Source organism: Argiope bruennichi, chromosome 4, assembly GCF_947563725.1.
Source record: "Argiope bruennichi chromosome 4, qqArgBrue1.1, whole genome shotgun sequence".
NCBI classification, from domain to species: domain Eukaryota; kingdom Metazoa; phylum Arthropoda; class Arachnida; order Araneae; family Araneidae; genus Argiope; species Argiope bruennichi.
Window position 1 is genome coordinate 68,620,302 of NC_079154.1, and position 25,989 is coordinate 68,646,290.

At 28.5% G+C, this 25,989-nt stretch overlaps 1 protein-coding gene and 1 long non-coding RNA gene across 2 annotated transcripts in view; one reads left to right on the top strand and one right to left on the bottom strand.

Moving 5' to 3' along the window:
- The window catches only part of LOC129966905 (uncharacterized), a 69,906-nt gene that overhangs the window by 22,665 nt on the left and 21,252 nt on the right, over positions 1 to 25,989 (bottom strand). The gene's annotated exons all lie outside the window — the stretch shown is intronic.
- On the top strand, positions 12,069 to 15,850 carry LOC129966904 (uncharacterized). The gene is made up of 2 exons (XM_056081515.1): positions 12,069 to 12,223; positions 15,338 to 15,850. Exons 1-2 carry the CDS (start codon positions 12,212 to 12,214, stop codon positions 15,665 to 15,667), a joined length of 342 nt encoding a protein of 113 aa, XP_055937490.1. The 5' UTR covers positions 12,069 to 12,211; the 3' UTR covers positions 15,668 to 15,850.

Here is a 25,989-nt window from a genome sequence, read left to right on the forward strand (position 1 = left end):
TTTCATTATTCAGAATAACACTCATTTCATTAATCATTCATTCGCCAGTTTCTATCGACCTTAGGGATAAATACTGTCGCCAAACTTAATAACACCTTGGCGACGATTAAATGAAAAATTGTCAAAATGAAGATCGACTTGAAAAAAAAATTGATCGACAATTAATAAACTGCATGACAAATATTTCAAAGAAATGTTATATTGTTAGTGAGCTTTCATTATTCAGAATAACACTCATTTCATTAATCATTCATTCGCCAGTTTCTATCGACCTTAGGGATAAATACTGTCGCCAAACTTAATAACACCGTGGCGACGATTAAATGAAAAATTGTCAAAATGAAGATCGACTTGAAAAAAAAATTGATCGACAATTAATAAACTGCATGACAAATATTTCAAAGAAATGTTATATTGTTAGTGAGCTTTCATTATTCAGAATAACACTCATTTCATTAATCATTCATTCGCCAGTTTCTATCGACCTTAGGGATAAATACTGTCGCCAAACTTAATAACACCTTGGCGACGATTAAATGAAAAATTGTCAAAATGAAGATCGACTTGAAAAAAAAATTGATCGACAATTAATAAACTGCATGACAAATATTTCAAAGAAATGTTATATTGTTAGTGAGCTTTCATTATTCAGAATAACACTCATTTCATTAATCATTCATTCGCCAGTTTCTATCGACCTTAGGGATAAATACTGTCGCCAAACTTAATAACACCGTGGCGACGATTAAATGAAAAATTGTCAAAATGAAGATCGACTTGAAAAAAAAATTGATCGACAATTAATAAACTGCATGACAAATATTTCAAAGAAATGTTATATTGTTAGTGAGCTTTCATTATTCAGAATAACACTCATTTCATTAATCATTCATTCGCCAGTTTCTATCGACCTTAGGGATAAATACTGTCGCCAAACTTAATAACACCGTGGCGACGATTAAATGAAAAATTGTCAAAATGAAGATCGACTTGAAAAAAAATTGATCGACAATTAATAAACTGCATAATTACTATGGTTGTTGTCCATTCTAACGCAACATCACATGATGATTTTTGTGGCGTGAACATACTTATTTCTTGCCAGACTATATCCCAAAACATAATAAAAATGAATTTTATAAATATACTCTTTTAACAGTGTATTAAAAAGTAAAACATTTTTTCATTATTTCTATTTCTTTTCAATTTATAATAAATTCTTATAGCTATTATCGAATAATAAAATGAATTATATTCTAAAACTCAACACCCATTGGCATCTTTGGTATCAAATAAAAACATAATAAATTTCATTGATTAACTTATAATTAAATTTTTTAAATAATACAATAATGTTTTATTTTCAGAATGCATAAGTTTGTCAAATTTCAAAACTCTGGCCGTAAGGAAGAAAAAAGAAGTCGATTACAAGTTAAATAACAACGTACAATAAGAATGGATAAAATAATTTTTGATTACCATATACCAATATGAATTTTGGTGCTCATTTATTTTCTTTGCGAAGTTAACTATCCTATTTTGTATAAATATTCCATAAATTCAGAAATACTTTATAATATGAAATTTTCAACCATCCGATGTTGTCAATAATCAGTATTTAAAACACACAACAATTTAGACGGCATAAAATCAGTAATTGCTTTTGCATTTGAATTACAAATCTAAGACTAATTTTGTATTAAATGCTTCATATGTATGTATTAAAAGCTGCAAATGTATGACATCTTTTTGTTTTGTATTTTTCATGAATGTGAATATGAGAACTCAACAAGTTAATGAAATGAAATTTTGTACATGATTTTCGTATTAAAATTTTAAATATGTATCAAATTTTAGATAAAGTCAAATAAAGAGAATTCGAAAGTGCATAGTAGGTTCTCTACACTACAGGATTGAATGTAACATAAAACACACACCATATTGTTCAAGTATATGAGAAGATCGAAAGGAGCACCTTCCTATTGCTATTTACGAAGTTTACAGGAATTTTAAAACTCTTTTCGTACGTTTGCATTTAAAATTAAAAGGTTTTTATCATTTTTAATTCAAATGGAGTCAATTCATGCTCACATGATGCATTTTAAAATCCTTAGCGAATCTTCCAAGGGTGAAAAGAAGTTGACGTCTGAATACATCGAAGCTCATAAAACAATGTGAAATTGAATTTCAGATATTGTTGTTCTTTTTCCTGTGACTCTGATGCAACGTGAAATGATTTCAATACATTGCACTATATTTCTAGACCACAACATGAAGCAGAAAATGTTTTTCAATGAAATACTAATCGACCAAAGACTTTTCTTTAATACCCCTATTTTGATGTGAAAAAAAGCATTATTTATAGGTTGACATACAATCTGCAGATTACATCATGCGATACGCATGATTCAAAAATCATTCAAAACGCCTTTCAAGGCAGGCCGTATCACCTAGAGCAACCAAATTTGGCTAATAATAGACGCTCATTAAGAACGAGTTTTTCAAAATTTGAATTAGATATTTAATTAAAAATTAATCGGATTTTTTTTCATTCAATAATTTTGAGGCATATCATTGCACAAACACCATCTTTACATCACTTTAAAATTTAAAAAAAAGAGTCTTAACATTCTTATTTTCGTGCATTTATTTAAATAAATTTTTAAAAATGTTTTTATATATATTTAAAATAATACTTTTCATAATTTTATTTACTACTAACCGCCTTTGGCGACCTGCCGGTTCGCTAATCTTAATGCTCGTTAAAATTTTAATAATTAAATATTTTATGCAATTCCTACTTTAATAACTTCTTCATCAAAATATTTTAAAACTTCAAATTTTGATGGTCATATAATTCACTCATAATATTATTAAGGCCTTCAGTCATAATGTAATATGTATCGCTCTAAGTTTCTCTTAGCTCCCATAGAATTTATGCTTTAAATTAAAGTGGAAAGGATGAATCTGCAATTAATATAATACTATTTTTTTTACTGAAACAAAGCATTTTTTTTATAATATGATTACTGAAAACAATCACTGAGCGTTTAAACTTTATGGGCACTAAAGAATATATACCTTAATTTATGTAATATTTCAATAATTTGTCAACAAAATTTTCTTAGATTCATCATGAGCAGATCGATTAATTAAAATTGTTTAATTTTAAATGCATCAAACACTAAGAAAATAAACAGAATCATTTAAAATAATCAGCCGAAAACAGGTTAAAATAAACTACTTAAAAAACGATATACTTAAAACTATAAGCATATACAAAAAATATATAACTAACATAAATAAAATTTAATTACAAAAGCACACAACTAACCTAAAAATAATTTAAATCGTCCAAATGCGCTGAAAATCCGTTGAATCCGTTGTCAACAATCAGAACACAATGCGCATGCGTGAATTTTCAACGCCAGTTACGGTAACGCAAATGCGTGAATTTTTCTACGCCAGGTAACGCTATGCAGATAAGAAATTTTTCATTTCCTTTATTCTGTTTTATTTTAATTCAAAAGTAGTTCAGAATGAATCTGAAATTCAGAATGAATCGATTAATTAATAATGTTTAATTTTAAATGCATTAAACATTAAGAAAATAAACAGAATCGTTTGAAATAATCGGCCGAAAAATGTTAACTCTAGCCCCATAAGTGTGGGGGAAAAAAACTGAAGCCTTACTCATTTAGCGGTGGGGAAAATGAAAAGATTTTTTTGGCGGGAAAGTTAGTTTTTGATTAATAATTAAAATTCTAATTAAAAATTCAAAAAAGGGACCCCAGGTGCACATTCCCGACTTCCAAGGTATGCATGTGCCAAATTTGGTAGCTGTAGGTCAAACGGTCTGGCCTGTAGAGCGCCAACACACACACACATTGAGCTTTATATAAGTATAGATGTCGATATTCGCGCATGTCAGAGTTATTTTCGTGAGGATTTTATTGCTATTATTATAAGAAAAGTAAATTTTGAAAATAAAATAAAGTTATACGAATGAGCCCTAAAAGCACTGTCATGCTGTGATGTTTGAACTAGAATTTTGAACACTTTTTAAAATTTTTTGCTTCTTATTCTTGCAAACAATGATCTTTTATAATTTTTGTTTAATATTTTTAATTTTAAAATGGCTTCATAAATGGATAGATAAATGCAACATCATAAATATATTAAAGTAAATCGTTAATATTCTGAATATATTCACATTGATTAAATAATTGTTTTTATTTGAAATTCATAACAGATAACAGCAACTACGGATTAAATTTATCAGCATAAATTTTTGATTCATGAAAAATAGAGAAATACGCTGTAAAACATATTATAAATGTGTTATTTTAACTTGATTACACTCATCATTCTTAATTTAAACCTGTCAGAATGTCATCTCCTCTAAAATACAAATAGAAGAGAAATTCTGCAAATTTTCTCTCCAAAAAAATGTTGCTTGAACTAAAAAGGACAATTTAGTTGTACTTTTGATTTAAAACAAAAAGCTTGAATAATTTAGGTAATTGATGCAAGCGAACTTTGAATTCATTAATTCTAAAAGACATATTATTTTTAATAAAACGGAAATTTGCGAATTTAATACATATATGTTTGACATCGCAATCTGTTTTTTATCTGTTTGACATCGCAAGAATTTAAATTAGATTTTAAATAGATTAAAGCTTCATAACACATGAATTTTACATTTCATTTTGCACTGAAAAAAAATTTTCATTTCCTATCATCAAATTAACCATGTATTATTTCGGAAAAGATTTTAGAAATGTAATCATTTCTATTTTGTCAATGTGAAAATATCTCAGCTAGAAGTTAGATTCTGTAATTTAATATTTATTGAATTTAAATTTGAAATATTAATATTTTAAATCTTGTTCAATCATCTATTCTAAATACGCGAGAAATTAAAATAAAACATCATGATTTGGCTTTCAAATGAAAGATTTCAACCTTACTACAATAAAAAAAATATATCAAAAAAATATTTCCTGGCGTTACGCCGAACGCTATTAAGTGTTTTTAGTTGAATAATAGAATGAATAATTTGGTTGAAGTGTACCTGGTTGAATAATATAGGCTGTTTATTTAGTCCCGGACCCATTTTGATGTTTAATAACTCATAAAATAATAAAGATAGATTAAAATTAATAACATAAATGGTTAAATAGACTCGAAAAGTTTCATGACCCTTGTCAATGAACTTCCACGTGTGCCCCCTTCGTCGCACGGAGAATATCAAGTCAATTTCACGCCAGGTAGCGGCAAGTATGCCGGCATCCACAGAGCCAATTGAGGTTGTAATTCTGGCTTTTAGGTCATCAATGTTCGACACTCTCCTCCTGAAAACGTTGTCTTTTACAAACCCCCAAAGAAAAAAGTCCAGCGGCGTTATGTCAGGTGATCTGGGTGGCCAAGGAATTGGACCTCCTCGCCCAATCCATCTTCCTGGAAAATGGTCATTCAAAGAAGTACGAACGATGGTACCCCAATGAGGTGGCGCACCATCTTGTTGCAAAAAGACATGTGGCTGAAGCTCTTCTAGTTGTGGAAATACGAAGTTTTCCAACATGTCTAAGTATACGACTGATGAGACCGTCTATTCTGTAAAAAAGAAAGGCCCAATGACTCGGTCGTGCATTAGTCCGCACCACATATTAACCTTTGGGGAATCCCTTTGTGCCTCACGGTATTCATTGGAGTTTTCAGATCCCCATATGCGCTTATTATGGCGATTAACAATGCCAGAAACATGAAAGGATGCTTCACCGGAGAACATTATGCGCTTCAGAAAATTAGCATCATCTTCTATCCTCCTTAGCATATCTGTTGCAAAGGCCATCCTCCTAGGCCTATCGTTCGGTTCCAAAACTTGAACAATTTGAACTTTGTATGCATGCAGTCTTAATTTTTTCTTAATAACCTTGTACACCGTCGAAATTGGCATATCCAATTCTGTTGCCGCTGATCTCACAGATATTCTAGGATTGTGTAAAAATGTCTCTCTGACACGCTCAACATCAAAATCACTTGTGCAAGGACGTCTGGAACGTTTCTTATCTTCGATACTTCCAATTTCTAGAAAATTCATTTTCCACCGCAAGATGCTGTTTTTGGATGGGGGATCTTTTTGGTAAATTCTTCTGAAATTTCTCTGTGCTTGCACTATCGATTTCGTTTCTATGAACCACCATAAAATCTGTGCTTTCTCTTGTGGTGTATGCATTATACTTAATATCCGCTCGAGTAAAACATTACATACAAAAGTACTACATAGAACAAACACATCAAAAGTAAACATAACATTGCAATAGTTGCCAAAAACAAAAGAGAGAAAAATGCAATTAATAAGCAGACGATATTTGAAAAGTACAGATATTTAGACTGGAAAATGAAATTATCTGAAATTAACCACACGCGCAGAGGATATTTACAAAAGTAAAAATATTCAAACCTGAAAAGGAAAATATAGGAGTTATTCCATCAATTAATGCCGTAAGTTTGTTTATATCTTCATTATTTTATGAGTTATTAAACATCAAAATGGGGCCGGGACTTTATAAACACCCTGTATAACGTTGATACTGTAATGTATTTAAAACAATGATGCGTTTGAACAAAATATAATTTTATACATTATCTATTATCAATTATTCACACGTTTCAATGAAAAGGAAACTTATTTTTTAAATTTCTAAAATTTATTTCTAAAAAGATACTCTTATCCCTTCACTGCATACTGTATGAAATTTGACACATAACTTATTTTCCATGTTAATAACGAATAGAATTTTTTAAATAGATATTTAAAATAGAATTTAGAATTGAAAGAATTTTTAGTATATAATTTTTAATAGAAATCTTTTTCAAAATTCTATTTCAATTTTTATGCGCATTTTTTTTTTTTTTTTTTTTTTTTTTTTTTTAGATTTGAAAAAAATCTTGCATTGAAATATAATAAAAATATGATTATGCTCATGATGTTTCTCATGGATATATGGAGTTTGATATTTATGATCTCTATATTAAATATTAAATGCATATCTCCATATTAAAGCTTTTAAAATGTAGTTCTCAATGAAGAATTAACTTGGAGGAAAATGCGTTTCCATCGTTTTAATTACATAAGTATTTATTTTAATCAATTTCAAAGAACATTGAGCATATAAGAATGCGATAGAGAATCGGAATAAAATGCGAACGAAGCGGCTGAAAGTGAAAACATTCTGCGTCACAGTTACAGTTAATCTGAGGCTTAATAGAAATAATAATAATATGATTAACAATAAAAAATTGAAAAATAAAAATTATACAGTTAAACAGTTAACGAATTAAAAAGAGTTTTTCAATTCTGTGGTAGCCAATTCGCTACAGATCCAAAGAACTTAGTTACAAAAAAATGAAAGTTTAGAAATAAGAATAAATAAGTGACATCAATGTCTCACCGCCATAATTATACGTAAAATTTCGTATTTTTGGCAAAACTGTTCCTTACAAAAAAAAAAATGTCCGTGATTTAACAAATCGAAGGAAGTTGATTTTTTATGTAAATTATAGAACAATTCTCAGTTCGCAAAATTAATTCCAAAAATTATGGACACCAATATATTTTCCCAATTAAATGGAGATCACAAATTTTCACATTTTTCAGTTACATAAATACTATTAACTAGTTACCTGTTTCGATCTCTTCCGAAAATGCGTATCTAAATTGTGTCGCAGAAAGTTAGCGATGACTACAGAAAGCAGATGTTATACTCGGCAAACACGTCAGATGACATAGAAAGTTATACTCGTCAAACACAGAGTATGTGTAATATAAAATTATGTTGTAATGAAATGACTTTTATTTTTTTATTTCAATAATCACATTTATTTATTTATTTACTTAAACTAACATACATTTTTTTGCATATAAACGAAAAGAAACATAAAAAATTAATTTATTATTTTAATTTGTTGTTAGAAAATGGTATTAAACAAAGCATGGTACAACGCATAATAATATTTTATTTGTTCCTTTGATTTCGACTTGGTATATTCATTGGTATACTCAAACATATTCGAAAATTGCGAATACGTTTGAGTTTTTACTGAAATTGTGATTCAAATTGCAAATTGTCACCACTTATTACTCCTGACGAATGAACTCGTCATAACCTCACTGTTGCACTTTTTCCATGACGAGTATACTCGTCAAAAACAGTTAACTAATTAATAGATCTTTGGTGAAAACTCGGGTCAAAAAATAGCATGAAATTATGGTGTTACTAAAAATAATTAAAATTCGTGATCCTACTTGATTTTTGATTTCTTTAAAACATATTTCAAACTGTTTATCAAAAATATTACAATATGAATTCCAAAAGTTACAAAGTGTTTCATATATGCTTTGACATAATACTGACATAATACGATTGCAGAAATGGCAAATAAATTCGAATTTCTCGCACGAATCCTGAAAAATAGATGGATGTAATATTCATTTTTTCACGTCAGAAGCTTCCCCCCAGTGTACATTTTCTTCATCTGCGTGACCTCTAACTGTCACAAGGCCTTTATTCAAATGGCATGCATGGTTAATTAATGAATAGAAATTCCATAAAAATTAGTAACGGAATGAATGTAATTCCATCTTTCTTTCTGGATAGAAATAGCGTGACTATGGCGGAAAGGGAAAAAAGCACTCACTCATATTTTGAAAAATGAGACAGTTGCAGCAAAACGAAGTTTTATTTGCAAGAGACATGATTGAATGGAAACAATGTGTACTGAAAATAATTAATAGTGACACATGTACCATTTTGTGCCCTACAGTTTTCATTAATTTTGGGTTAATTGCAACGCATATATGCAATATGGAAGCTAAAACGAAATTAAATTAATTTGATTTGATATTTTCCTATTTTTTAATGTAAATATAATAAAAAGTTTCATATTTTTCCGGATTTATCTTCTTATTTATTTTCAATTCTCAATCTATAGATTTAAGTTTTGTTCCTACGTAATCACTGATATTAACGCAGCCTTTCATTTCTATTTTCTAAGTACTGTAACAAGAATTCTTTAAAGCATTTTTTGCGATCTTTAATAAGGGGGGCCATTCAATCATTCAATAGCTGTGATAAAACAGACGCATGGATATAAAACGGAACACAATGATATGAATGAATCTGTTAAAATTTTAAAAAATTGTTTTATATTGAGATGGTCTAGGCACACAACTGAAACTGAAAGTAGTCTGAAGTTGAATATACAGTACATTCCCGGTTCCGGTTCGCGACATCCGGTTCTCGACTATCCGGCACCCACACTATCCGGTCTTGTTTTCTTTTACGTAATTAAATGAGCGAGGCAAGGCATTGCATTGGCAACATTACCAAAGCATTGGAAGCGGGCGTTTGCTTTGATCCTGCTTCGTGTCGTGTGCAAAATACAAGTTGTGACAGGAAAAGAGTAGCGTTCTGCTCGTTGTTCATTTTTCGTCAGTGTGTAACGGACCTCATTGTTGCCGCTGTTCCTGATTATAACTGCACAGCACGTATAGGATTCGTAAATTGTTCTTGAGGTGTGCTTAATGTGTTTTTTTTTTAAGTATACCACAGTGAAGTGTACAGAATTCATGTTAAAATGTGAACAATTTATATCCTTTAATTTAGTTTCTCTCTAATAAATTATTGCAATGGAGCAACTGCTTCTATGTTTCACCGGGCCTCGGCCGCTTTCACATTCTACGTGGCTTGAGAAGAATGAAGGGATTAGTACACAATAATAAGTGAGAAAATACGTATTGTAACAGATAGCTTTGATATAAAGACTTAATCTTCTGGTAATGATGAAATGAGTTCATTAGAACTCCGGCCTTTCCTCCCGCCACATTAGGGCATATGCACGGGAGTGTGCTGCATTTTTAGAAAGAAAAACTAAAGAATTGCTAATTTCCTGAAGCATATTCTTGAGATATTCGATTCTTTCAATAGTTTTGATACATAAATTCCATTATAATATACGAATTCTACAACTTAATTATCATTCAAACAAATCTTCGGCATCATTGTCACTGCGGCGAACATATTTGCTCGAGCTAACAATCTTTAAAATAATAAAATATTATTTTTCATGAATTTCATTCGGTTTATAATTTTTTAATTAAAAGTACAGAATATATTTCTATACTTTATTACTATTAAATGCCGTATAATATTAAAAACTCTAATTAAAAATTTTTAAATTTTAAAGATTAAATTTCCTTTCAACTTCCATAAAAAATTCCTAGAGTATTTAAATCACAATTAGTTCTCACATTTTTATTTCGATAATTTTTACAAGATTGCATGCTATATGTATATTATACCATGTAACATGTGTATTCCGACATGTACGATGTCAACATTGTTCAAGACATTGTACAGGGAAAACTTTAGAGTTGGAGTTACCAAATTTGGACAGTAATGACTCTTTGGTTGGCAGTGTACACTAAGAAAGGGTTTTCAAAATTTCATTTGGACTTTTAATTAAATGCTAAACGGAATGTTTAGATTTCTCCTCAATAACTTCTTAGCATATTATTACACGAAAGAAACATCTTTACGTCATTTCAAAAAATTAGCTTTTCAAGAATACTAGTTTTATTCCCTTATAATATTTTTCAAATTTCAATAAATTTTTCACATATTTAAGCATATTTTACGACAATGTTTTTAGATATTTATTTTATCGATATGTGCGTTGTAAAGATATTAAATACATTTTCTGCCTGTATGTTATCGTTATTATATTTAAGAATTTGAAAGAAGACGAATAAAGCCTAAAGCATACAAGCCACAACCTTTACAACCATAAGACGGATAGTGGTTCAGCTCTTCTTAAATTTTTTTAAGCCAATGACCATCAAATATGCTACATTTAAATCTTCGTAAAACGGAAAATTATTATAAAAGAGTAAATCATTGATAATTTTTTACATAGGAGCATAGGAGACGATCTTAGAGCAATTTTCAGAAAACAATTTCTTACGTTTCAACTTGTTTCCGGATAATAATCGAACTATGGCTCTCTACGATCGAGCCGTTATGGAGGTGACTCATCGGGACGAATTTTTACGTTCAAACCGCTTGAAGGGTTAATCTGTCAAATTAACAAAATAAGATAAGAGGAGATAAGCATTAATTTAAAAGTTTTCATATCAAAAGCCCTTCAAAAGGTTGAGGAAAAAAACTCTTATCAAAGTTCAGATGAAAAATATTTCTAAATTTAACATCTATTTTTTTCAATAAAATTACTGTTTTGTCAAATAAAAATGTATCTTTAAAGCAGTTTCTATTCAAAACCTCTAAAATATATTTTTTGAAACATCTACCCATAAAGGATGTATTTTAATTTTAAAAAATGTATCACAATGCCTTACAGAAGATATATCAAGTTATCATTCTTTTAAACCATTCGAATCTCTTTTAAATGAGCCCTTTAAATCTCTTGAACCATTGAAACCTCACGAACCTCTTTTTGAATCATTTAAATCTCTTTTAATATTGATTAATTTTTAATCAATATTAAACAATTTTCAAACATTAATAATAACCACATCACTCAAATATTAAAATGACTTCAAGTATTCAATCCTACATGCCCAAGACTTAAAAACTCAATAAGCTGTAAGCTATAAGCCATTCCTCAAGAATCCGAAAACCTTAAAATATCTCTTCAGTACAAAAAAAAAAAAAAAAATCGAAATTGCGTGCAACGAAGATCCTGATCTCGTCGTTGGAAAACCCATCCTCTGCAGCTGAGGATGCAGGGAGGGAATGTGGAGAGAAGCTGCTCTCTGAGAAAAGAGAAAGCGGTTTGGGGGAAAAACCCGTTCCTCTGGCGATAAGTGAGAGTAATGGACTACCCAAGAGGGTCTAAAAAGGGGTTGGGATGTCCACTTCTACCCACCTCCGAATGCTCCACGTACTTGACCTCATTCTTCGGAGCGGCCTTGCAGTCAATTCAGTTTCTTCCAATCTACACGCCCTGTAATTCGACCTTCATAGAGGATGGGACGAATCTCTTGTTATACAATGTTGCCTAGGGCTATCGAGGGCCTATCTTGGATAGTATATAAGTCGATGGTCAGCCCAGTCCCAGCACACAGCTCTCCAGTTCCTCAGCTTTGCTCAAGTCTCCAGAAGAGAACCCGAGAAAATCCTTCATCATGTACAAATTGGTAAGATGATTTCATTATCTTTCCCTTTTTCTAAGTTTTTATATAATACTAGACATGTCTGCAACATTGGTAAATGTCAGCATTGGTTTGGCAGAGGTAAAAGTTAGAGAAATCTTTAACAGCAATAATATATCTTGTCCAATCTTTAAGTTTGATTTTAATTTTCCATTTCATATTGAAGATGTACAGATGGCTGCAAAAAAAACCCTATTGAAGGCTATAAAAGGTATAAAATATTTTACATTGAAAGTTTTGTTGGAGAATTTATTTTAATTTAATCTAAGATACTCTAATTCGATCTTTGTAAAATTTTCGAAAAAGTAGAAGTATAAAGAGCATGTTCCATAAGAAAGTGCTGTTAGAGATATACAAGAAAGGAAGAAAACCTCCATCGTTAAAATTAATTTAACTTTTTAGTTTGATGTTATATAAAAGAGTAAACTTCTTATTTTATTATCAATATTTTGAGAAAAAATTACAGCATCCTATTGCTTTTGGGTATTATCTTTTTCGTCCAAAGATTCTTAAATTAAAAAATTTCATAGAGATTCTTGAAAATGAATCTTTGTTATTCACTCATTTTGTAATATTTTTCTGAAATTTAACACCTTGAATTGAAAACGAGTACAGCTCGTCATCATCTTTCTTGAGCCAACTGACAATGTCATCTTAAAATCGTCTGAAATTATTAAGAGTTTGATGCTTTTTATGAAAAGCCTTATTTATGAATTTTTTTCTTTTTTTTTTGCAAAAAAAAAAAAAAACTGTAAATATTTATATCAAGTCCTGCTCTTCAAACTAAGAAAATTAAATTGTCTGTCTGAGCAGCGTTGGTTGAATAAATTGCAATTTGGGGTTAAAGATGAGTTTTCTGATTTTCTTTATATTTCTTCTTATTTTGAAAAACTAACATTCCTGTCAGACGTATTAAAACTTTGGCGATATTTCAATGGTCCTATATATTAAAGTTAAATCATAAAATACTTATAATCATTGCAAAACGCACAATAAAATCGAAGTTCACAATAAATTTATTTATTCTACTTTAAAATTATTCTAAAATTACTTCAGGATCTAAATTAAAATTTAGGATTTATATGAAGAATATTTCTGTAAATTTCAATTTGGTTAACTATACATCCAATTTATTTTTTAAAGTCTTTACTAGCGATTAAAAAATTCGAAATAAACGCATTTGTTGTTTATGGGCATAGAAATTATTGCGAATTTATTGGTTGCAGTTTACAAATATGTCTTACTCGTAAAATTTCTATCATTTTGTTATTCCCTGTCTATTAACATCTAAAAATATAATAACATATTCTAGATATGATTCTTTTCTATTCTCAAAGTTTTAATTTTCGTTAAAATCTAAATAGCTTGTTGTTAATTCTCTAACATTCCGCAAGAGTAAAGGTATTCAATAGAATCACTACTTTATAACAACACATTCATTATCAGTACGCTGTGTTCTATGTGCTTAAGTTATTATATTCAAAACAAAACAGTAGTATTTCTGTTTTTGTTTCTTAAATTCGATTTGTTTTAAAATATGATCCCATTTTATTTTTTCCTACACCACCACCGTTATTTAAAAACTGCATAGAAGTAGCGGTAAATTGCTTGTAGAAAAACAAAGAAGAAAAATGAGTTTGGTAGCATTTTATTTCTTTCTCTATTCTTTGTTTCTTCCGATAAGATTTTCTTATTCTCAGTTTTCCTCCAACTATTGAAAAAAGCGTTCTCCAAACCCTTATCTGTATGGAGAATACGTGTGAGGCTCTGATGCAACATCTACTATCACGCTACCGAAACTTCGTTCTTTGCCAAAAAAATTGCTACTAAATAGAATAAATGTGGCCCACGAAAGATGAAGGTGCTCTAATGCATTACTCTCGAAACTTAAGCGAGTTTTATTTTTCATTCTTTGTCACTTCTGCTTTTACGCCAGAATATCTTTTCTTTTCATCACGCGAACTTTTAAGTCCACCGGTCGATAAATGCTGCTGATAGGTACTAAATTGTGCCTTAAACTTTTATTGATTGGAGTGTCAGAAACATCCTGACTTATAGCGGTTCTCGAAGTTATGCTGAAAGAAAAATCAATAATCGTAAAAATGTTACTTCACGAACTTGTAATGAATAGAGAGAATAATATATTATCAAGATCTGCAACATTATGATCAAAGATTTAAGTGAAGCATCTTTATTTTAAATTCAAACAGCACTTTCAAAATGTGCTTTTGTTAACTGGCAAACAAAATAAAGATCATTACATTTAGAAAAGCGATTGAAGTGATAGCCCAAATGCATAAATTTTATAATTTCTTGCTTGTTTTTCCTTTTTATGAACATTCCTTGCTTTTAAATTTGAAAATTTCTGAATGTATTTCTTAAAATCGAAATGATATTTCAAATAAATAAAACTTATAATGATAATAAAAGAAATATTGTGGAATTTCTTATAAATAATATTTATACTCTTATCTAACATAATAATAATCTATACGGCTATAAGGATACTAGCATTATAATAATATTGCTATTATTCGATATCTAGATTACTAAGCTAAATAGCTCTAATATCTATATACTATTGAAGTCTTAAGAATATGGGCATTTCATATTTCTCATCAAATTCCACAATACCTAAAATTTTATATCAATATGCTTCATTTGGAATTTCATAATGACATCCATTGGAAGAATTAAATTCACAATGCTTGTTGTTGTCTACCAGAACAGAGAGTTTATCATCAAAAATGTTTTCTGTCTTTTTTAATCATTGTATACTAAAACAAACTGAAGCATACATCAGCATTCATGCATAATTTTCCACAATGAATTACAATTGAAAAAAAGTTCAATGCCAAATTGAAACTGTACGCAACAATCATTTGAAATGCGTCTCTGGATTAGTATGTTCACATATTTTATTTATTAGCCATTGCTTATCTAAAAGAACTAAGTTTAAAATTGTTATTCATTAGATAAAGTACTATAGTTGCCCTTTATTGAAAGAAGTGTTTTCCAAACAACAAATGCTTCGATTTCTAATGCGTGGGAAAAAAATTTTTTACTATATTTCAATCACAAAATCTTATCTTTTTTCAGATCGTCCTCGCTACCGTCTTGGCTGTCTGCTCCGCTACTGTGGTGCTTCCAACAGCCCTGCACTACGTCGCCCCCTATTCCTCCTCCAGGGTCTCCAAGTATGAATGGGAGCACCACCCCGTCAACTACGTGGTCCCTGCAGTGGCCCCCGTAGCCCCCGTCGTCACCTACAGCCATAAGACCTACGTCCACTCCGCCCCTCTTCTCCACGCCGCCCCACTCGTTCATACTGTCCACACTGCTCCCGTAGTCCACACCGCTCCTCTGTTCGCCGCAGCCCCAGTGGTTAGCCACAGCTCTACTACCATCCTAGCTAACAAGAAAGCATAAAAAGGAGAATCCTTTGGACTTCAAATAGCTGAAGTCTACAAGAGGCGGTCTCTTAAGGAATGCGACATTTGATATACACGGAAAATGTTTTTGGATTCTTCTTCTCCATTTGGCTCGGAGACAACTTTTTGTGTACTTTATTTTATGATTTTCTTTGAATAAATGTTTCGTTTTTTCCATAAACTTCGTTGTTCTTGGGTGTTTACATAATCTATCAAAAAGTTACAAATTTTTAAAAAATTACTTAAAAGAATGAACCATAAAGTTAATAAATTAAGACAATTAATGATTACTAAAAAATTAGTGTTAATTTCCAACAATAAAATAAACTATTCAACTATAATTCGAAGAATATTTTAATATAAAAATTATATTTTGTTTTTGGCGATAAAATAAAATTGCTTTGAAGCTGCTAAATATTTGATACCAAATGGTTAAATAAAACTATGCATTTATTTGAAAACGTTTCGATGAACAAAATGAAACTTATTGTTCAATCTAATTACCTTGTTTAATACTCTACTGTGATAAAACAAATAAAAAATCCATTAGCAATAACATGCTAAAAAATAAAGGAATTAATTTTATTAAATAACTTCTTTCTTTGCAGCTTTGATAATAAGTGTATTAAAACTTTGCTCTTAAAAGATTTCTTATCCTTAAAGTTGAATTAAGTATAAACAGCCTATGTTAGAATGAAATTTCACTTTATTTTTTATTTTACTTTTAGAAAAATTGATTTTCAATACCAAAGAATTTATGAATAAAAATGTATATACTTTATTCTTTGATACTTATCCCATTTAAACAAAATATTGCCATTTTATTAATAATTGTACCAAATAAAAGACCTCTTTAAATTTTAATTAATTGAATTGAGTTTTTATTTCACAAAGTTTAAAAAGAGTTGAGACTAAATTCATATGAAAATTACTGTAAATCTTACAAATAACTAAATCATGTGATTCTCCTATAACATTAGGATTCATATTGAAATCTTAGATAATTCATACTTCATTTAGTTATTTGAATAAAATACCTCTGTTTTCAAACTATTCTTTTTCAAGAAAAATTGAAAACAGCAAAAAATAATAATAATATAATAATAATTTTATTTATTATTAAAATTAATTAAATGTAAAATAATTAGATAAATTATTTTAAAGATTAAATACTAAGATTTTTCTTAAAATTAATTGTTATCAATACAAATCAATTATACTTTATAATCTATATTCGACATATCAAATACCCGCTTCTAATAGAAGCAGTTTTCAAAAAGTTCAATTAAAAATTAATACCGGGAGACATTGTTATTATCTAATACATATCTTCTAATTTGATAGATGAAACTCTCTCCTATCTTTCATGACAAGCATGTCCCCACTTTTAATCATTTCAGTTCATGCCTATTAGAAAGATATTTATCATGTGTAATTGAAACAATGCACATTTTCTTAGCCTTAACAAAATCAATGAAGTTAATCTAAGGCTCACGTAAGTTCAGAATGTCACTGAGTGTGAAGGACCAGTTTTATTTGATTAATGATGGAAGCGCTAGTTTTGAACACATTGCACAAACTAAAAGGAGAACTGACTATAGAACTAACGACTTAAAATCTTTAAAATGAATAAATGATTAGTAGAATGATATCTCAAACAAATTAAAACTCTAAGCTGAACAAACATATATCTTTTTGTGTAAATAAATATAAAGAAAATGAACGGTTATGAATCATTATTATTTACTAATTATTCAATTATTGAAAAAAACACGATAAAATTTTAAAAAGCATTTTAATGATCACTCCAATGACATGGAAAAAATAAATCTTTATCATACAGACATAGACAATTACATAGAAAAATATTCGTAAGTATTTCTTGACATAATTTTATAAATTATCGTATTCTTTATTAACAACAATATAAAACTACAAAATGTTCTCTAAAAAAATTCAGCTTTAACACAAACATTCTTGAATAGATTGTACCGCAGAATAATGTCAATTAACTCAAGTGCATACCAAACTGCTTATTAAATTCAAAAATGCTTTCCTGTAAATAGTCTAACATTTGGAAATTGACCAGCAGCTTGATCATGTGATTTGGAAATAAAAACATATAAAATGAATGATTACAGCTATATATCTCTTATAACACTTAATGAAAGGTAATTATTATATTTAGTAATTGATTTTGTTCTATTCTATTTTGAAGAAATAAATCTCAATTTGTAATTAACAGTCCTGCAACATCCATAAGAATAGACTAAAAAGTTTTCTTAATAGATTTTTTGCACTTATTTCGAACTACTTCAGATTTAGTATTTATTAAGCATGAGATATATAAAAAAAAATTTCATACTTCAAAAATTTCATAAAAAACTTCTTCATAGCATTTTTCTTTCATATTAGACATCTGAATCAGTCCGTATACTTTCTTAATAAGACTCAGAAATTTAAAAAAAAACTTTTCATTGTAAAATTTAAAATGAATCCGGAAAGATAAAGCTAGCGATTCATATAAATACAAAATGAAACAATGAAATGTTTAGAAAACAATTTAAATGTCAGTTCTTTATTATCAGTTGATTAATGAATATAGATTATTAATAATTTCATTTAAAATGTAAAAAGTCGAAAATATGTTTATTTATAATTTTAATAAATTTTATTGCGTTTTTAAATAAGAGATCTTAAATTTTTTAATTTTTTTGTGATAAATGGAAATTAAATCGTGGCATCATGTTTTTAACATATCATCACAAAAAATAATTAAATTTCATTTCGCAATTTTAGATATTAGATAAAAAAAAATACCCTATAAATATTGTGAAATATATTTTAATGGACAATTTTTTCCTTGGCACTGCAATTATTAAAATTTAAAATTTTCATCGGCAGTTAAGTATTTTTAAAATTCTTTTAATTTTAAAAACAAATACACATTTATTGCACATTTAATGCTTCTGTCTCAATAAGCCATAAATATATTTTCACATTTCCATTTTTCAACAATAAATCTTGTATATTCTGAATTCGTCATCTAAATTTGACCTTCAGATTATTTAAATCATGAAAGTATTTATGAATACATTCACACTGCAAGGTCAGGATGATTCATTCAAACTCATTTGCAGGCTATTTCTATCCATCAATAAATATTCATTTTTATTCTTAGGATATTAGAAACAGAATTTTCTTTCCAGAAAGGAATTGTTCGATTGATTTCAAAATGAAATCGAAAAGGAACTTAGCATTTGTTTATTTCTTATCATCACAATGAGTGTTAAGAACATATTTTACGAGAAAAAAAAAGCATTAAGATTTTTTAAAGTATAAACTTGGGAGAAAAAAAAGAGCATAATTTTTTTAAGAACTGGTTGAAAAAAACACCTACGTTTGTATATAAAATTATAGTGAAAATTTTTATTAAAAATGGGAATGTATATAAGTTATTGGGAAAACTTTTATAGATTTTCTTTTTCGTGAATGAAACTTCAAACATTTTTTTTATTCATCACTTTTTACGTAGTCTTAGTGCAAAAATGGGATTCAATATTTTTAAAAAAGCTTAATTAATTTTACAGAAATTTATTAAAAAAAGAAACATTTCTTTCATTTAAAATTCATTTCTTCAATTTATAGAAAGTTTATATTAATATTACGTGATGGATTTTGATTTTTCAAATTTTCTCTCTGTATTTTTTTCATAATTATCCTAAATATTTATTACTCATTTTTTACAGGAAAAGAAGGAACCTAATTAAGAGGTAAAAACACAGAAACATCTTTTGTAACCACGTGATATATTTATAAAATAAGTTGAACATCTAATTTTCACCTGTTATTTTTAAGTTGAAGAAAAGGTGAAAAATTTATTCGTGAGAGTACTTGAATGTAAAACTGATTTTTCAGCACAATGAATAAGATTGCCAAAAAACAAACTATACGCTTAAATAAACAAATAGTTTCCCAAATTCTTAACATCCTCCTGTTTAATCTAGCATTCTTTATTCAATTATTACGTAATAGATAATTTATTCTAAAGACTTTCATTATCGCTTGAATAAATTAAGACTTTTTTAAGGAGCGTTTTATTTTTTTACAGTTCAATAAAAATGCCCAATTAATATATTTTGAAATTTGATATCAATTTTATAGTTAAACATTTGTATAATAGATGGCGCTATGATATTAAAAAACTAACTTGATCAATTTGATCCAGAATTCTCAAGAATAAGAACGCATCAGGATTCTTTGTGCCCCAAACTCACTTACAATAATTAATTTAATTAATTAGTTGTTGAAGGCAATTACAAATTAAACTACTAATATTCTTTAAAAAGTAGACATTACCTAACAAGTTTCCATATCAAAGGCTCAATTAGGATTGAATTCTTTATGATTTTTCCTGCTACAATTTATGAATTGTACAAATATTATTTAAAAAAATTATTACCTGTTAATTTAAAAATATGTAAAAGAATGTTAAGAAATATCATTAGTAGATTAATAGTAACAATAGTTTTATCAAAATGTGTTTTAAATTTCAAATATTTTGGATAATCATTAAATATTTCAGAAATAAAGTATCAAATTTATTATTTTTAAAGCATTTTAAGCTTTGTCAATAAGAAGAAATATTATAAAAGCTGATTAATCTGTTTGAAAGTAGTTCCTTCAAAATATGAATCTATTAAGAATGAATTTCGAATACGTAACATCAGTTTGGATAGCTTTTTTGAAACAAAATTAAAATTCCATTATATAAAACGGTTTCAGTTTTTTAAACTCTTTAATTCATGATTACCTTTGGGTTTCTAAACTAATTATGTGTCCCAATATGTTGTATGCTGCAAGTGTCCATCTTAAGCAGATTTTTTTTAAAAAGCAGAAAAATTCAATGATTTTTAAAGCGACTCAAAGCATGAACTTTAGAATGATTAATGGAAATTAAATATAAGCTTTTTTACCGTTGAGTATTCACCTTCTTTTTTCTTATAGGCTTAAGATGAAGCATGAAAGTGCTACATCTATCAAGTAATGAAATTGGGGAACATAAGATTTACTAAATAAAACACATATCAAATTTCATTTATTTAAATCATTGAGTTTTTTTAGTTATTGTATTCGCATAAATGTGAGTACTCAAAAAAAAAAGTCAATTCTTTAACATATTGAAGCAGCTCTACAATTCTGGTAAAAAAACTGCGTAAAAATTTTATCAATAACGTTTCCTCTGTTTTTACATGCACATAAGCAGACAGATAGACTGCCTAAAGATAAATTTCATTCAAATTTTTGATAGAAATCTATGAATTTTTTGTAAAGTTTACGCATTATATCTCATCCATCAACAGCATTTTTGAGGTATCGTTTTCATATTCAGAAGGTAAAAGCGATAGACAAAAATAAGTCCAAACATTTGCTTTTCCGCGGAATTGCCGTTTCGCTTAACATATTGACCAAATTATTCATACTATTAATACAATTTTTTTTTTACTTAATTAACTTAATCATCATATTAATAATTTATTTTAGAATGATTTTTTTAATTTACTACTTTGTGAAAATGTAAATTTATTGATTTATTGTTACTCATGATTGTGAAGAATCCAAATTTGTGCACAACATTATTTAAGCCGAAATATGTTGTTCATAAATACAATAATAATTAATAGCTAACTGAAATTAGGAACCTGACCGATATACCTGACCGATATATTGATATTATCCTAATATTCTTTTAATTTCAAGGATTTGACTTTTTTATATAATTATTATTTGTAAAATGAGCTAATAAAGAATTTTTAATCGACTAAATTTCAGCCTCTATTCAATACAGTGGCCCCACTAAGCAGCCTAATCTGCTCAGTTATAAGTTCGTCATTGTTTCAGGAACATCAAATGCAAGGAAATTCATCAAAATTTCAAGATCTCATTTGTTGACGATTAAAAAGAAAATTAAACATATTCATCATCACGGTTCATCAATTCTCAGGCCCAATTTTACTAAAACAGAACAAAAAAAAATATTCATTAAATTCTGCAAAATTATGCATTTTTGTTTGCAGTTGCAGGTAATTAATGATATGAACTTCTTATTTGTACATAATTTTTAATGAATGATGACAAAATAAATTCTTCAAAATAAAAGGAAATTAAATCATTAGAAAATGAAAGAGTTTAAATCCGTTTTAAAAAAAATCAACTTAATTATGAGAAGAAATAGATTTTTGAATATATACAGGCAGAGAAAATAGAGAGAATATTAAGAGAAATTACAAAGACACGATTTCTTTCTGCACCTGTAATTAGTTCCAATTTAAAACAATAGATGTCAGCACAATAACGGAACTGTTTCTTAAACTGTTTTATAAATAATGGAGGGAGGGAAAGAATTGCCAATTTTCGTTATGAAAATCTCAGATTTTCAGAAAAAAATGAAATAAACACCTTATTACCATTGTCACTTTAAATTCAATAAGAAACTAGAAAGCATAAAAGAACACTAATTTAAACACAATATTGCCCTCGGGCAAAAGAAAAAAATCTTTACTTTTAAAAATTAAGTTTTTGACTGAAAAAATCTTAAAATATTATTCTGGTGCAAGATAATTTTTTTTACTATTGAAAAATCCAATTCAGTTCATTATTTTTCGGGTCTGCAATATATAATCGGCACGGATTAGCAAAATTTGCTACCTTATCAAAAAATTTATGACAATCTTTCGCAGCCAGGAGGCCAATGTTATAAATCATACTATATATTACATTTAGGATTATAGATATAACAGATGTTAAATAGAAGCACAATCGATTTTCAAAAAGAAAAAAAATTAACATTGTAACGTAATAATAAGAAATATAGTAAAATAAATAAAAAAGAATAATAAAAAAAGGATGAAATAAATAATAACATAAGATTTTTAAGGCGTGTTCTAATCAGCACGTAACTATTTCGAAATACCAAAGATTTCATGAAGTCGGTTAAAGAAAATTTATGACTGAAAAAATTGTGTAATTAAATATTTTTTATTAACTGAAATGGGAATGAAGCAAGCAGCATTATCAAACCGCCACAAATACCTTAGATTCCATTCCGTGCCACGACTCAAACCAACCTACTCACCAAGTGAGATTGGGACAATAAAGCAATATAGAAAAATTTATTAACCTGTCTAAACCACATTCAACGACAGCCAATCAATAATATAACTTCTTTGTAATTACCGATTCATCATTTTCATCAAATCGATGCTGAAACAGATCGATATTACGAAGTGAAACAATTAAAAGAAATGAAGATAAATGAGTTAAGTGAGTCGAAACCAACAAAAAGTAGCGTTTTGATTTGAAATATATCTATATTTATGTAATGAAAGAATTATCTATTGGCATCTGAAATAATTATTTAGAAAGTTTAAGAAAAATTCATTAACTGACATTAATAGAAAAAAAAACCGTACTTAATTCAAAGTTAATCTATTAAAAAAAAAAGTAAATACTTTTTTTTAAAAATATAACATAAAAAAGATCTTCAAGTATTATAAAACTCTTTCATTTCAAAAAGAAATATTTTTCTTTTCAAACATTTTGTTAAGTTATTTCCAGTGTGATGAACAATGTTATTTCCTTTGTATTATTTCCCAAATATACATTCTTAACATTTTGATAATCTTAATTTAAAATTCAAATATGATATTATATAGCAACAATGCAATTAACAACATTGTCAAAAACAATTCGACTTTTTTTTTTCATTTTGAAGGTGTTTTTTTTATTATTATTTATTTAGAAAATTTGCTTTGATATCTACCAAAAAAATTTATCCTATTTTTAAATTCTTTTAATTTAAAAAAATTCAATATTTTGAATTAAGACATGGCTTACAAATAAAAGAATTCTTATGGTAAATATTTTAAATAACTTTACATCGAACAGAAAGCTTACATATTTTCAGCATTTGTCCCAAAAATTGGAAACTGAAGTGTGAAACTACGATGAAATAATTAATTTGAATCTATAAAAAGGAAAATTTAAGATGAAATGAGAAATTATTTATGATTACTTATATAATCTTAAAATTGGATATGGAAAACACTAAGAATTGAAATAATTGAATTCTTAGTATTTTTTTAAGCTTCCGAGATTTCCTCGGTACACTCCGAATTCTGAAGACTTTATTAATTCGAAAATTTTTAATTTGAATTCATTGGTAATATGAATCTTTTCTTTGTGCTCTTGAATTTCTAAGTAAAATTATGCTATCTTCTATAAGCCGAGTTTAGTTTGTTAGAGTAGAAATCAAAACAAAATAATATGAAAATGCTTTATTTCTTAATTATTTTTACTAGTGAAATATTACCGTATCGTATGTCCTGAATCCTCTGTGTATTAACGGTCATACTTTCGAAAAAATCGATCACTCCAAATACCTTGGCACAATGATTAATGACAATAATAAACTCGGAGCAGAAATTGACAACAGAATAAAAATAGCTAATAAATGTTTGTTTGGACTGAAAAAATAACCAAGATCCAACCTAATCAGAATTATAAGAACTAAACTAAGAATTTATAAGACTCTTAATATGCCTGTTCTGCTCTATGCAAATGAAGGACACTTAACTTGGACACTCAGCGTTCTCTGAACATGTTCGAGAGAAAGATCCTTAGAACTATCTTTGGCTCAGTACTAGAGAGATGATGATGGCGAACTAAATTCAATTTTGAATTATACAAACTCTATAGGCAACCACAGCTAATCCCGGTTATCCAGAGCAATAGGTTAAGATGGCTCGGCTATATCTGGAGAAGCCCTGAAAACAGCCACTTTTAAAAATCCAGCGGGATCTCGGGTCAGAGGAAGACCTCCAACTAGATGGCTGGAGGATATGGAAAGAGATCTGAGTGTTCTGAGGATAAAGAACTGGAAGGGGGTTGCGGGGAATGGGCTTTCCATCCCCTGCAAAGTGCGCGTGGTTGTAGCAGCCAATGTCTGCAAGGGGCTGTTGTGCTTATGAAGAAGAAAATGTCCTGAATGATCGTTAGTGAATATTTAAAGACTTTCCGTTCATCAGAAATTATATTTGCAGTATAATGTATTCAATCAAAAAGAAACATCAAAATTTCTTAATTCTTAAAAAATTTCAAGTTTTACTTTTTTTAAAAGTTTTAAATAAGGAATCAATGATTACAGAGAAAACCATGATTCACACACAAGAATTCTTTAAAGAAATTACAGCATGGTGTCAATCACAAAAACAGACAAACAGTGATTCTTTCTTAAAATTATGCACAGAAAAATGAATACAGAATAAAACGAAAGTATCTTTTTAAAATGTATGCAAAAAGTAATTCAAACTATTACAAACACATAGAAAGCGAATCGAAATAAAGAAAATTAGCCAAGTTCTGACACATTTTTAATATTTTGTGATAGATACGAATAAAAAATATCCTATTCTCCCGTTTCTCACACAAAATATATAATTCCCATTAAAAATTACATGTACTTATTAACAATTTTAAAGAACTAAACTCTGACACAAAAGTTTATACACTGCTTTTTTATTGCTGCTTTAAAGAAATGCTGAACTAATTTCAACAAGCTCGTATACATTAATTTTGTTACACCTTATTCTTAATGCAACTAACAGTAAGTTTGAATTAGACAATTTATAATTTATAGTAAATAAAAAAAAAATTGTACTGGTTCCAAAGTATAGATACTATGGCGAATTTTTGAAAACACCAGGCAAAGTCATGCGAATTTTAAACTTTTAACGTCACACGTTTGAGGTAATAAAATTTAAAATTTGATAACAATAGTTAGTACAGATATTGGAACCAAATTCAATCGGAGGTTAGTAAAGTGTGGATGCTGAAATCAAAAAGTACGCGATTGAAGAAATCGCGAGTATTTTTAATAGATTTAAGAAGTCTGTTTATCTAATTTCATTTTCAATGTAAGGATATAAAGCGAAAATAAGATCTAGAAGATCACGCGAATTCAAAAATTAGTATCCTCAAAGGTAATAAAGTTTACTTCAAAGCCAAAGTGCTTCCGTATTAAAATATCAAAAGAAACGATTCGCCGACATATTTGAGGGACGAATGCGATTTTTTATTGTAAAATGAAACGAAAACCAACGATGGAAGCATAACATAAAATTCAACGAATAAATGGGTTCGAAAATATTTCTAGTATGGGTCAAAGTATCATATAGTAATATTCAACATGAAAAAAAGTGCAATTTTGATGGACCAAATGATTGGACGTCCTGTTGGCATGTCTTGCGCCAAGAACCAACG